The sequence below is a fragment of the Numida meleagris genome, chromosome 6 (genome assembly GCF_002078875.1).
Source record: "Numida meleagris isolate 19003 breed g44 Domestic line chromosome 6, NumMel1.0, whole genome shotgun sequence".
NCBI classification, from domain to species: domain Eukaryota; kingdom Metazoa; phylum Chordata; class Aves; order Galliformes; family Numididae; genus Numida; species Numida meleagris.
The window spans coordinates 4,424,731-4,438,711 of record NC_034414.1 but is presented as its reverse complement, the minus strand read 5'-3'; the positions used below and the strand labels follow the sequence as shown (position 1 = coordinate 4,438,711).

The following is a 13,981-nucleotide window of genomic DNA, read 5'->3' as shown; positions in this document are numbered from 1 at the left end:
TGAATTTCACTTTCGTCCCCCCTAGCTTTACTAATGAAACACAGCATTAGAAACCAGCTCAATTACTAGCAAAAATGCCAGTGCTCTCAGGCATATATGGAATTCCTTTCTTTTTTGTCCTATCCCAGAAACTTGCACTTGAGAACTTAAGGGCGGAGTTTTCAATGGATCTGCTTTAGTACTGCTGCAGAGCCATGCAAGTTACACCTACTCAGCATCAGGCTCCAGAGTGAGAAAAGATGATCTTTTTGGATATATTTCCTGAGATGGCATTTTATTATTCTATTGGTTTTTTTCTCTGTTGGCAGCCTAGATTTTTCCAAATACCTTCACTGGTTCACTTCCAAAACAATTACCGGGCCATTTCATCCCATCAATGCTTTATTTCTTACTTTTGGTTTTCTTTGGTTTGCTTTCTTTATTTGAGAGTCTTGCTGGTCTGAAATCACTGCCACTATTTGACTTCTCGAAAGCGTGTTACCAAGAGCTATAAATCTCCGCGAGGCTCTGTGGAAGAGGACAAGAGGGCTGATTGTTTCTGTAGCGCTGGGGCTGTCTGCATCTGCCCCTTGGGAGCCACAGGCAGGGCTGTGGCGGTGGGGAGGCTGTGTGTGCAGCCTGGCTCCCCTCCTGCTCCCGAGGACGTGGTCGGTGCTGGCCATCAGCTCTGCTTCCAGCACAGCAGGGCTTTGCTTCCACAGACTTGTCAACGCTGCTGCTGCTAAAAAAAGGTGGCCTGGCTTCCCCCTTGGAGGGGGGAGGCCAAGCGTTTGTGTGGTCGTATAATGTGGATGAGGCCCTGCTAGCCCAGCACGTGTGAGCTTTAACTTGAATCATTTCCCATTCTGGTTCACCTTATAGCTCAAGCCTGCGTATGCTAGAGCAAAGGTGGGAGATGTATGTCTAAGACCATGTGGCTGGGTTAGGAAATAAGTGCAACTGTTACTTCTGGTGGCATTAGTATTCCATGCTTCCTTCAAGTGCACTCTTTGGTGTGTATTTCTTTTCATTTCTAGCCAACTGTTTAAGAAATAGCTAGACATCGTGCTTAGGTGAAAAGCATTGGAGAAAAAAGGAGCTTCCTTAATTCAGTTGTGCTGCAAAAGTGCACAAACGGAGCTACTTTAATTATTCATGTAGTCATTTCAGATGTGATGGGCTGAAAGACAAAACAGATTTCAAACAAAATCACTGGAAGAAGTATGTTATTGCTCTCAGTTCAGCTGAGTCCTTTTCTAAATGCTATTTATTAATTTAGAAAACCATTTATCTTCCACTTAGAATAAATTCTTCTTAGTATACAAGAGGTCTTGTTCAGTACAAGAGCTAATAAATAGAAGAGCAGATCCTAATCCGGCAGAGGTCTACTTTTATTTCCTATACTCTGAGCAATGGAACTGCTTGGAACCCAATGTGTTCATCTGCTGATACTCAGGGTTGACATATGAATACATTTCTGATTTTCATGGTTCTCATTTACATTTTAGAAATTGGTTTCTGGCCAGATTTGTATTATAATGACTGAAATTCTGCTAGTCATGACCTGCTGGAAGTGAAGGCTTCCTACCTTTATTACTATTTTAAATCTGTTGTAGCATTTAATAGCACTAGGTGCCTGCTGATAAATGTCCAGATGATTACGCTTTCCCTCTCAGCTAGACACACGTGCACACACAATTCTCAAGTAGCTGGAAGTGGAAACTTTTTCCATGCTGTAGAATCATTTGGTAGTTGCTGTCAACAACAGCATATTTATTCTGTGTGCTTCTACAACAACTGTTGGTCTTCAGGAGAAATGTCTGGCAAAAAAAGTTAAAATCAATTCTGTACAAACAACCTGGAGGGGGAGAAGAAGGTCTTGTTATTTTACATCAAATATCTATGAGATGTCAAACCAGTATTGTTTTCAACAATTCATACTCCTTGATTATCTGAACTACAAGAACATTAACTTGTGGATTTATTAATTTACTTTTAGCATTCTCTGTAGCTGATGCATGGTTTGCCTTCCTGTCACCTGCATTCTTAATGCAAAGAATTATTAGAGATAGAGATGTGAGGAAAATGCTGTAGGAATATAATGTCATTTCACTGTTTTATAAAAAACCCTGTGGAAACTTAGGGGCCTTTTCATTGATTTCTGTGCTTTGACTTCTTGTGTGTTCCTTTGCAAAAACAGCCTCAGGTTTTTTGTTATATTTTAGTGTTGACTGTGTGCTGCCCTGAATGCTCAGTAAATCTTCTGCAGTCAGCAGGTGGGGTCTTTTCTTCCTCTAGCATTGTAGATCTTAGTTTACAGGGAATATATAATAAATACTGGCTCTGAAACAAGTATATCCAGTATAACCGATGCTTTAAAGAAAATAAATACAGTGCATGAACCTTGTTTGTTTTCTGCCATCACTGGGTACAGACCAGTGCAACAAGGACTTAGCTGCTTGGTCTTCCCTCCACCCCAGTAGCACCAAGAAGCTGTGCTACAGAATAGGACTGCTCAGGTGGTTATCTAGACCTGACTGCTTTGGTAGGTTGTTTTTTTTTTTTTTTCCCATGCTCTATGTTCTGAGGTATTGTTCCCGTGCTCTTTCTGTCACATCGAATAAGGAAGTTTCCAGGTCAGAACAACTCAATGAAATCAGATTTATCTGGAGCCAAGTTGCATTCCTCCCTCAAGTTCTGTTCTAAAATACATTGATTGAAGTAGGTATACTCTCTGAAATCAGAGGCACAAGAATAGATGGTCTTCAGGAGAAGGTAAATCATATTTCTTTTGGTGCTATCCAGGGAGGATCTTACGGTCTGGAAAACTAAGTAATTTCACAGTTTCACTAATGAAAGTAAATTTTGCAGTCCCACTAATGAAAGTGTTGGTTATCAGGTATGGCATGTGTAATGTGTTGATGAGAACACCTGTGTGTAGATGCAGGGCTGTTTAAGGAACAGGCTTCACTGTCAGGTGGCTGGTGCTGTTTGTATGTGGCAGGACCTTTGTCTGGCAAGTGGGCTCTTCTTTCTCAGCCCAAAGGACAAAGGGAGATGAATCTGCTGGGCACTGTGGCCTCAAGAATCATAGGGGTGTGAAAGGCTGAACCAGGTGAGAGGAGATTCCATGCCACAAGCTGGAGGAAGAGGTTTCTGTAACACCATGTGGGCACTGGGCACCATGGCCAGTGTGTTCAAATTACTCCTTTCTTTTTTTGAAATTATTTTTTTGCCTTCTTTAATTGCAGGTAATAGTTTTCTGTCATTCTTATGCTTGTTCTCTTTCTTGCCTATTTGATTACTGTAATGTGTTAAACTTTCCCTTCCCTTTCGTGGATAAGCCGCCCCCCAAAGATTGGATTTAAATTTTTTAGAAGGAGCTGGTGACTAGCTGTAATGGGATGAACAGGATGACATTTTCAAGAATGCCAATTTCTTTCTACCTTTTTTCTGCAAGGCTGAAATTAATCTGTGCAAAAGACAACATAGATTCTATTCACACCTCATTCTCAGTGAAAAGCATTTAAGTTACAATTAAAGCAAGGTTTTATGTGTCAGCTTAGTATTAAACTATTCTTAAAAGGCCAGTTCAATTATTTAACAAATGCACAGATTTTGTTGCGTGCTTTTAGTTTTTCATGCTTAAATTACTTAGGTTATTTCACACATTTGAATATATTCTGCTTTAACATTGTAACTGAGCTTTCTTCTGTTTTATGTTGACTTTTGTCACTCCTTTAGTTGCTATAATCAATTTGCTTTCTTTGCCTTTCTTTTCTTCCCAGAGTGGACTTCAATCTATTTAAATTAAGAATAAAGCAGCATATAAATCAATCCCCACATGTCTTCACTTTCTTGCTACTCTGCTCTTTATGTAGAAAGCAATAATTGGCACAGTATGTGGTGAGAATACATACATGCAAATGTGATCCAAGATGGCCAGCCCAGCTTCACCAAGGGCAGAATATGCCTGACCAATCTAGTGGCCTTTGATGGATTAAAGGCATTGGTGGACAGGAAGGGGACCTGATGTCATCTACCTGGACTGTGCAAGGGCTTTGGTATGGTCCTGCACTGCATCCTTATCTGTAATCTGGATAAATATGGATTTGAAGGCTAGACTATTTAATGGATAAGAAAATGGTTGGACGGTTGCAGCCAGACAGTTGTGATCAACAGCTCTACGTCCAGGTGGAGACAAGTCACAAGTGGCTTACCCTGGGGGACTACTGCTTCTCAACATCTTTATCAATTACATAGACAGTGGTATCTAGCCTACTCTCAGACCTCACTGTGGCTTTCCAGTACTTGAGAAGAGCTTATAATCAGGAGGGAGATCAAAATTTTACATGGTCTGACAGTGATAGGGCAAAGGGGAATGGCCTTAAGCTAAAAGAGGAGTGGTTTAATTTAGATGTTAGGAAGAAATTGTTTACCCAGAGCGCAGTGAGGCACTGGGACATGCTGCCGATAGAGGTTGTGGATGCCCCAGCCCAGGAGGTGTTCAAGGCCAGGTGGAATGGAGCTTTGAGCAGCCTGAGCTGATGGGGGGAACTCTAGGCATGGCAGGGGGCTGGAACTGGAGGGTCATTAAGGTCTCTTCCAACCCAAGCCATTCTGTGATTCAAATACACTTACTGTGTGCAAAATATGCATAACTTTAAATAAAATATCTTCATTGCTTTTCATAAACTTCTATATCTGCAGTTTGTACACTGTGACTAAGAGACATTCTTCTGCATTTATTGCTAGGAGTATAGCCAATTCATCAGAATGTATTTCATCCAAGAAAAAATGGGGTGAAGTTATTGAGTTAAGCTGGGCAGAATATGAAAGCAGAGTTTCTGTTCTAACCTTTAGGAGTGCCGTGTTTACATAACATAAGTGAGTGGCAAAGTAGTTTTACCAAAGGTCCTTGTGCCATGACAGAAACAGTCCTTTAGTGACTGAGATACTCAGCAGTTATCACAAGCAAAAAACTTTGTCAGCCCCATAAAGCCAAGACAGTGAACTCGGCAAAAATTTACTTCAGAGCATCCTTTTTTCCTTCCTTTATATTTTAATCTTTCCATTCTTGTCATTTTGAATTGCCACAGCATTGGTATCTCCCAGCCTGCCACATGGTCCCAGCTGTGTCTTAGTGAGAGATGAAAGGAGCACCCTCTTTCTAAGTGCTTATGCTTTAGGTAACCATGGATGTTGTTTGTCATCTTTTAGAAACATGGCCGCAAGCATAGCAGCCTCTTGGTAGGATGTATCAGCTCATCCTGGGCACCGGGCTACTGGCACTGGTGTCTGACACACGGGAGCCAACTGCAGCTTCAGGTAAGGGTGCTGTGGTGGCAGAATTACCGTGGGTCCTGAGGTCAGACCTACTGGCTCACTCATCAGACCCTGAGGCAGCTCTGTATGGTGGGTATGAAAGTGGGAAAATAAATGAGGGTTTGTACCATGGTAATTTCAGTCCCCTACACCAACATACCTACAGCTAAGGAGTCTTAACATGGAAATTTACTAGGTGGTTCATGATATAGTTATTACTAGCCACCATAGAAATCTTTAGGGCATTTAATTATTATTTTACTATTTGTTATTTCAGTGACAAATGAAAATTGAGCTCTGTTAAATGTCACTCTGTTTCCTTGGGGTCTTTACCAAGAACAGTCATTTGTCTATTTTTCCCCTTTCTATAAACTCCAAGATTAATTCAGATGTTCAAGTTCATTAATTAAAATGTTTCCCTCTCTGTTTATTTTAACATGACGCACAGCCTTGATTACCTTTTGCCTGAATATGTTTTGGAAGATTAATAGTTCAGCTTTGTTACAGCTTTTGTGAGGATATTCTCTGAAATGATTTCAGTGGCAAAGTCTTGTTTTGAAAATATTATACTATTGGAAGCTTAATTAAAAAAATGGGAATGAAAAAAAGCCCTTGCGCTAGATAGGCTCTCTCTGTAATATAACAAGAGGATGGAGGCAGGAGAAAAGCCTGCAGTTTGTCTGCACACTTTCCTGTCAGTAGTGATGGATGAAGAGGGATGAAGCTGGGCAGTAGTAGGGTGCACTGTGGAAGAGATATAGTAGCAGCAGAGAGTGCTGCTGTTGTAAATCCTCCTGCTTTGCTGGCAGGAGCTCTCTGGAAGTCTGCTCTCATAAGCGTACATGAAAATGTTGGTTTTGAGATCTGTATTTGAGAACTTTGCATTTTCTAAAATAGTGATTTGAAAATTGGTGTGGCTTTTTAAGCTAATGAATATGCATGTCCTTGTTTATATGCTCTAGAAAAGCAAGTTGTTCTCCTGTTTTATGGAGAGCCGAGAGGCATTCAGCAGTGATGAGGAGGCAGAAAGGCTGCCAGGGGGCAGCAAGGTACCCTGGAGGAGGGCAGGGATCCACATGGTGAAAACATCTTGGAGCCCCACCTGCCTGCAGGGACAAAGATTATTTCAGGTGTGCTTCTTATTTAACTACTATTTTCCTTTATTTTACAATATGTCAGTGAATAATTTCTGTTCATATTTACATGGAGATATGGAAGTATATAGAATTCTAATATTAATTTTGTCCTAAGCGTTCTACACTTCAAAAATATTCTTAATGCAAACTTGCAAGGTGTTTAACTACTAGCAGGGCAAATATAGCAACATAATAGTTTGAAATAAGCTTGCCAAATCTTCAGGTGAAAGGAGTTTCTTAACGTCTGAATTGCAGCTCACAAGGTCTCTTGCAATTGCTAGGTGAGCATCCAGGATAACCTGTGGGCTGGAAGTGCTGGGCTCTGCTGCTGGCAGGATAGTGCTGGAGCAGCTGGTCCTGCAGCAGCTGGAGCTGAGCAAAAAGCAGTGCCCTCAGCACGCTGTGCTCCTGGGTCAGGTAAACTGCTCTGCGGTGCTGGAAGGGTGTAGCTTTGCTGTGCTGTTGAGGAAGCCAGCGTGCCTGGTGGTGATCTTCAGCAATCGCCTCTGCACTCTTTCATAATTTTATGGCATTGTTTTTTGAGCCAACTCCTGAGCAAAGCAAGAACCAGTTCAGAGTGGCTGATTCCTCTTACTCACACCAGTGGAATCCTCTGCATTTTTGAGCCATCTGTCTTTGCTTTTCATGTTCTGAGAGATCTCTAAATGCACGTTTAGTTGGTGTTTTATACTTTTTGAATTCCTCTCAAGTTTCTTAAATGGCAGATCACAAGATTCTGTTCTTGTGGATTTTCACAATTGAGTTGTGGGACTCAAGGTTATTTCATGTCTGCAATACAGAAATGAAGTATTTCCCCTCAATTCTGATCCCAGCTCTCAGCTTCCTACTGCTGCTGGCAGACTGTGAGGCTCTTTGTTTTTGCTTTCCATGTTGCTGCCTTTGTATCCGGGTGCCATAACGTAACAAGCCTTTTGGGTGCTGGTGGAATGTTTTCTCTATTCCATTTATGAGCAGCCTTGATGAGAAGGCTCTGGCAATAGGCAGCTGTTGTAAATGGGATTGAGATCAGGATTTTGGAGTGCTTCAGAAGGGTCTGTCCTGCTGGGATGAAAACCAATGTGAGATGACTGGAGAGCTTCCAAGCCAATATGGAGTAGAGATGTGTCCGTAAGAATGTTATAAACAAAGACCTAATGAGTATTGAACTTTATATGCTTTCAATATTGATAATAGAATGCACATTGTCACAAGAGATGTGCTGTGCAGATGTTGCTTATTTCAGTGCAGATTAATTAAGTTTAGCATGGGCTTCAGCTCTACAAAACCCACTGTGGGCAAGCCATAGATTACAGCTACAGGAAGGGGCCTTCACCTGCTGTAAAACAGCCCGTGCTGTGACAAACCCGGCTAGGCTACAGAAATGATAGTTCATCACCTAGCCTAGTGAATGTTTAAAGCAGTTTTTTCTCAATCATACAAATTTTTAATGTAGAATTTTGTCTGATTTTATTTGTGAATGGTGAACTCATCTGTGATGTTCTCCACCCACAGAAGTAAGGTACAGAACAGGTTTGTTTCGTACTGGGCAGGCACTGCAGTGCAAAAGAAGCCATTGGCTCTTCATAAAATGTCTTCTGTTTGCACGAATCACACTGGTGGTAGGAACAAATCTTACTGTATATGCAATATAATAAGTAAATCTATTGAGATCTTAAGTTGACACCATTAACTGGGCCAGACTGAAGAACCTTGTTTGTTGTATATTCATTACAATATAAACAGCCCTACTGAGAATGAAGAAGGGATTGCCTTCACGTCGAAGGCTCTTCTCTTAGTTAGAATAGTTGTACTTTAAAATGTCAAGTCACTTGTCTCAGGCAGGCACTGGGAGATGAGCATCTAAGCAAGCTACTGTGGATCTAGAGAATGACAAGTGTTGTATGGCAGCCACTTCTTCACTGCCCTTGTCATTTCCTACTCTGAGGTAAACGAGCTCACCTTCATTAAGGGAGAAGCCATTCATTGTAGAGTGAGAAGATATGAGAAGTTGCTATGGGCTGCCTTCTAGGCACTACCAGCACTAGATGCTGGAAGCTTATTTGGGACTCAATCTCTATGACACTAGTTTAAGTCTGGATGGGAATTTTCAGCTCTGTAATTGTATCAGCATAAGTAAAGGTATTTACAGTCTCACTACAGCCATATTTCTATTTCCTTTAGCTTTTCCACCCTATTTTTCTTCTAATTTATGTTTGATCTCTTAAAAATAAGTTTATGTATTGTACAGCTATTTCAGCCAACTTTTGTGCTTTCTCTTTGAAGAAAAATGTGGAAGAACAGAAGTGTCATTAAAGTTCTTAAGCTTTGGGATAACACTGTGCAGCATTTTCCACGCATGAGTTGGTTTTTAAAAAGATGAATAATCTCTCATCTTCCAGAAATCTAACATTGCACTGGTTCCTTTTGCAGCCAGGGCTAGGTTGCTGTTTGGCACTGCTCTGCATAGGCTGCAGCTTTACAAATATCTCTTCCTGGTTGCTCAGCTGCATTGTAAAGAGCTTCAGATTCCCAGCTGTACTGTATTGTACAAACATCTTAAAGTTAAGTTCACTGGCATGCAGCTGAGTGAATACAAAGTTAGGAGTACTCTATACCCAAGGAAAATGTGCAGATAACATCAGGACTTGTTATTTGTTGAAGTAAACTGCTGGGGAAACAGGACCTGTTGATAAGTTTTTTGGTTTTTTTTTTTACCATTGGTAGCAATTTTGTCCTTTAGTAGCTGGTGATCTATGATCTTTGCAACCGTCTTGTACAAGCACTTTGTAGAAGCACGTATTTAAAATGCATTTTGCTGTTTTATAGAGAACGATGAAGGAACATGACAGTGACAGCTGTAGGCTATGCTGTACCACAGTAGTTTCCAGTTAGTGTTCACTGAAATTTTTAGGATAGCTGCATTTTATAGAGTATGCCATCGTATATGTTCTTACAGGATGGTCCAAGGACTCTTCAGTGGGGCCATCCTAGCTGGGAAATAAAGAATCTTGTTTCTACAGCATCTGTTCCTGTTAAGAGCACAGCAAAACTATTTTGAGCATGGATATTTGAAAAGTAGATATGCTGTATTTGTATAGCTGTTGTCAACAGCAGTTGCTTATTACCGCTCTCTTGGAGTTGACTGCTGAAATGTTTCTTTATCTGAGAATATTTAGCATCTTCATCTTCTGCAGATTTAAGTTGTGTTAGTATTTAGTGCTTAGTTTGGATATCAAATAACAGTGCATGCTTTTATTGCATCTTTAACATAAAATATGGTGTGTTATTTTTGAACTGGGTTGTCTACATGACTTGCTTTTTGTTAATTTTAATGGTCAACTCCTTGGGGCAGAAGAGTCATTCTGAAGTTTCACAGTATTGAGCACAGTGATAGAGATTAACTATGTGGAACTGTGATGAACTGCATCCTCTCTCCTCTCTGGCACACGGTCAAGAGCATTCAGTCTCTGGTTTAGCAGTTCATGAACCAGCTTTTGTTTAGACTGATGATGTATTCTTTCTTTTCAGACATCTGGGAGACTTGAGGTATCTGCTAGCAAACTACACTTCCCCCATCTCCCTCAAAGAGTATTCTTTAATACAATGTTCATCTCTAGCTTTAGCACTAGTTCATAACTCTTGATATCGATAATATGCTGAGCCACAGAATGATGAAAATGAGTTATGGACAATATAGGTATGAAAATCTATCAGTCAGTTTTCTGACCTGAACAGAATTTGATTTAGTTCATGCTGTATTGCTTTTGTTTTCCTTTGGAAACACAATAGTCTGACATCCCTTTTGACTAACAGACATCCAGCCTTCTTTGCAAAAGAGTCATTGCTCACTTCTTCTGGCTTCATTGCATATGGCACCTATTGCTTAAAGACAGCACAAGTAAGTGAGTCCTCATTTAGTTTGCTATTCACTCTGAAAACCAAATTGGAAAGTGAAAGTTGAAAAATTCTACAATATTTTTAACCTAAAAACTTAAGGTAATAAAAACCTATTGACTTCAGTTGATTTACTTTGTTTACACTTCCATATGTTTAGCACTTAATGCATTTATTAATGCATGCATTTATTTCATTAATTGGCTCATTAATAGATGTGTTGATCTGTCAGTAAATGCAACTGATTAGTTATATTTGAGATCTATTTATTAGATTAAAGTAAACAGGAAAGAATAATGATTCATGCTTGCAATATAATCGCCCTTTGGTCTTTTACATAGGTCTTTTACTTATGACAAGAATTAATGCTGTAAATAATCAAGACTTCACTACTCTTGGCACAGGTACGTGGAAAATACATTTAGTATTCTGATTTTCTTTCTTGCTTCCCATGATATTTTCTGTATAAACATTCTGCCAAATGTAAAGAAAATTCCACTCACCACTTGCTTGACCCTCTGCCTCTGATAGGATTTGCTCCACACCTGTACATTTTTTGTTTCATGCTGTGCCCTCATGGTTTCAGGGCAGTTTATTAACTGTAAATATTCAGGGACCTTTCATACAAGCAGTTCTTTCTTGGTCTGAGACGTCAGTGTCCAGTAGCTGTGTGAGGATTCACAGTAAAAAGCGCCTTTGCCGCAGTCCTGTTTTCTGACTGGTAGAACTGCTGCACAAAGATTCATATCGGCACACATGGCAGTCACTATCTCATTTCTAACAGTGTTGGACTAGATGATCTTGTAGGTCCTTTCCAACATTGTGATTCTGTGAAATGACATTATTATAACTCCCTTAAACGCAGATGACGAGTGTTTATTTTGTGCTGTTTTGCAGGGTTTCTGTGAGGTCATACGCTGTTTAATGCTTGTTAGTTCCTCAGTTTCTTTAGCTAGGAAGTGTTGATAATGCTTTCCTTGTTTCCTAGAGATCTATGAAACCAAATTAATGGATGGAGTTGAGATAAATATAGTGTTCAGACTTGATCTGAACCAAGCTCGGTGTTTTTTACTCTTAGATTCATAGACAGATACATCAGTAAAGAGGCCATTTGTGTGGAATGTATCTTAGACAAGTGTCAGGTGGATTGCTTAATGCTTTGTTAGATGCCTTACATTGAGTGAGCAGACCAACTTTTAATGCAGACTTTTATATTGTAGGGTGTAGATAATAGAACTTGTGTCAATCTCTTTTTCCATTGTGATTGGTAGTGTATGATCATGCTAATGCTATTCTTTTTGAAAGAACAAGAAATGCAGAAATCCAGTAGATAAAAATTGCATCACTGTTCAACAATACAAAGATATTTAGTTTGAATTCCTATTCCAGAAGATATTCTCATATTATTAAGTTCTTCAATGGGAATCTTTAGAGCCTTCAATATAATAGGGAGGAGGTGGAGCACCTTCTTAGGAACCTCTATAGAGCAGCCTTTTCCATTGCTGTAGCATTATTTGTGCAATTAAAGTGACAACAGGTTTTTATCTTTGAGTGAAACAACAACAAATATAAACCCAAAAGCAACAGAGTAAAATAATTTGAGATGAATCCTTATGATTAAGAGGGGAGTTGAAAAAATATAATTGCCATTTACTGTGAAAGCTTTGTTTGCAGCTTTAGAACTTCAATACGTCAAAATGGATATATTAAAGTAGTAGGCTAAACATATTGGCTATAATGTTGCATGAGGGAAAAAAAAAGATAATTGCAGTGCCTTTACTATTTGAAAGTTGTTCTTAGTGCCCAGGGTGTGGAAAAATAGATAAAAGGCCAAACTAATCCTGGTGGTGTCCTGATTTTAAAGCTATTAGAGGCAAGATTGTGTCCCTGTTATCCTTTCCTTCTGTTCCAAGGGAGGGCAAATGGACCACACGCTAACTGTAGTCCCCATGAAACAAAATTCTTCTTTTATTGCCTTTATGCAAACAGTCAAGTGCTTGTAGAGTCTGTGTCATGCTGCCTTGTACTTGCCAAGTTATTTCATCAGCTTTTAGGGTGGATGCAAGCCTGGCCTGTCTTCCATCCCATTCCTTCTCTAAAAGCTACTGTTCACTGGCATGCTTCTGTTCCCCTTTACATTCTTGCCAGTACTATTAGGTACAAGAATTCCCAGGTTTTTTTTTTCTTAAGACTTCTGGGTACATGCTCTTTCTTAGAGCTTCCTAATATGAATGGGAGTCTACTGCAGTGGCACTTTAGAGGTTTGAATACTGGTAATGCTGGAGACCAATAGCCTGTGTTTAGTTACAGAGCAGTCAGTGGTAAGTTTCATTGCTACCACTGCTTGTTCTCACATTGCACAACTTGGGGAAGAATATTCTTATTCTGTGCCCCATGAAGTCTGTAGTATCTCAAATCAGGATAAGAAGGATAGATTTGGTCATAGATTTGCACTTCTATTAAGTTATCTATCAAGAAGACGCAGCAATATCTTAATGTGATTAGCCATTAACATATTAACTGGCATAGAGAATATTATTTGGAAATTTAAATATAAATATGCATGGCATTATGTATATTTTTGGAAAAATGTCCTGCTTATTACTAAGCCTTCTTTTATAAGGTGCAATTTTTTGACTTTAAAGGTATCTTCAAATAGCTCTTTGGATAATCACTCTGTGCAATGCAGTATGCATAAGTAATTAAAAAGCAAATTAGTAGTAAAATAGTTTCTAGTCTGTTTTGAATCAAAGATTCTTCCACGACAGTTTTGGCAGTAGATGGGGGGGGGGAGGGGAAACAACTTGATCAATAATATATACTAAAGTGGAAAAACAGTTACAACACACCTTGCATATATGCTTAAATGAATTGGACTATGTTGGATTCTGGTGCCTTTGTCTAATGACATTTTAAATCTCTTTGAATCTTACTAAAAAGTAAAATATATATTGCTCTTTCTGAATTAGTATGGCAGAACTAAGACCACTTATTGTGTATAGTGGAAGCAAATGACATTTTGAAAGCAACTTACAACTAGCAGGATTTTCCTTTTTGGTGGAGTGGATGGAGAAGATTGTTTGTGTTTCCTATTAGCTTACACAGCAAGGGTTAAAAGATACACTGAGATCGGTGAGCTCTGAATGAAAGTAGCCTCAGTGCCCTTGTGTCCTTACAAAAAGAAGCAGAGGGAGCTGGGAGCTTATAGTTATTATAGCGGGAACACATTTGGTTGCTGAAATGAAAATGAAACAGCTGAGCTGAGATGAAATCTGTAATGCAAGGGGGAAATACCCAATGTCTACTAAATAAATGTACTTTCTTGACAAAGTCTTCAAAAAACAAATATTATCTACTGGCAAAACAGAGGCCAGAATCTGGGGCTCAAAGAAGTCTTGGCTAAATGACTAATCAAGTTGTGAGTGATGCTACAACTTGTTTGAACAGATGATTTTTGAGAATTCCCTCTTCCACATTTGTAGAATGATTAATCACTCACAATCTGTCTAAAATGCACAGCATGAAAAGATTCTTAGACAATATAATGACTTCATGGGCTTGGATCGAAAAAGGATAAAATCACAAAATAATGGAAGACTTAAAGCAAAAATCATAAGATTAAATTAATACGGAATGTAGTGCTGCTT

General features: G+C 39.4%; 1 protein-coding gene across 6 annotated transcripts in view; it reads left to right on the top strand.

Annotated features, from left to right (window-relative positions):
• Window positions 1-13,981, top strand: part of LOC110401471 — a 67,981-nt gene that overhangs the window by 13,898 nt on the left and 40,102 nt on the right. For 3 of the 6 annotated variants that reach the window (XR_002440397.1, XM_021402616.1, XM_021402615.1), the window contains exons 1-4: window positions 4,578-5,307; window positions 6,267-6,434; window positions 10,254-10,338; window positions 10,676-10,738. The exons of 1 other annotated variant lie outside the window; for it this stretch is intronic. Coding sequence is in view for 2 of the 5 variants with exons in the window: in XM_021402616.1 (XP_021258291.1) it covers window positions 6,291-6,434; window positions 10,254-10,338; window positions 10,676-10,738 (292 nt within the window). In the remaining 3 variants the exon portion in view is untranslated. Of the gene's footprint in view, window positions 1-4,577; window positions 5,308-6,266; window positions 6,435-10,253; window positions 10,339-10,675; window positions 10,739-13,981 lie in introns of those variants that run through there. 2 more of the 6 variants (XR_002440396.1, XR_002440398.1) reach the window with 1 other exon arrangement.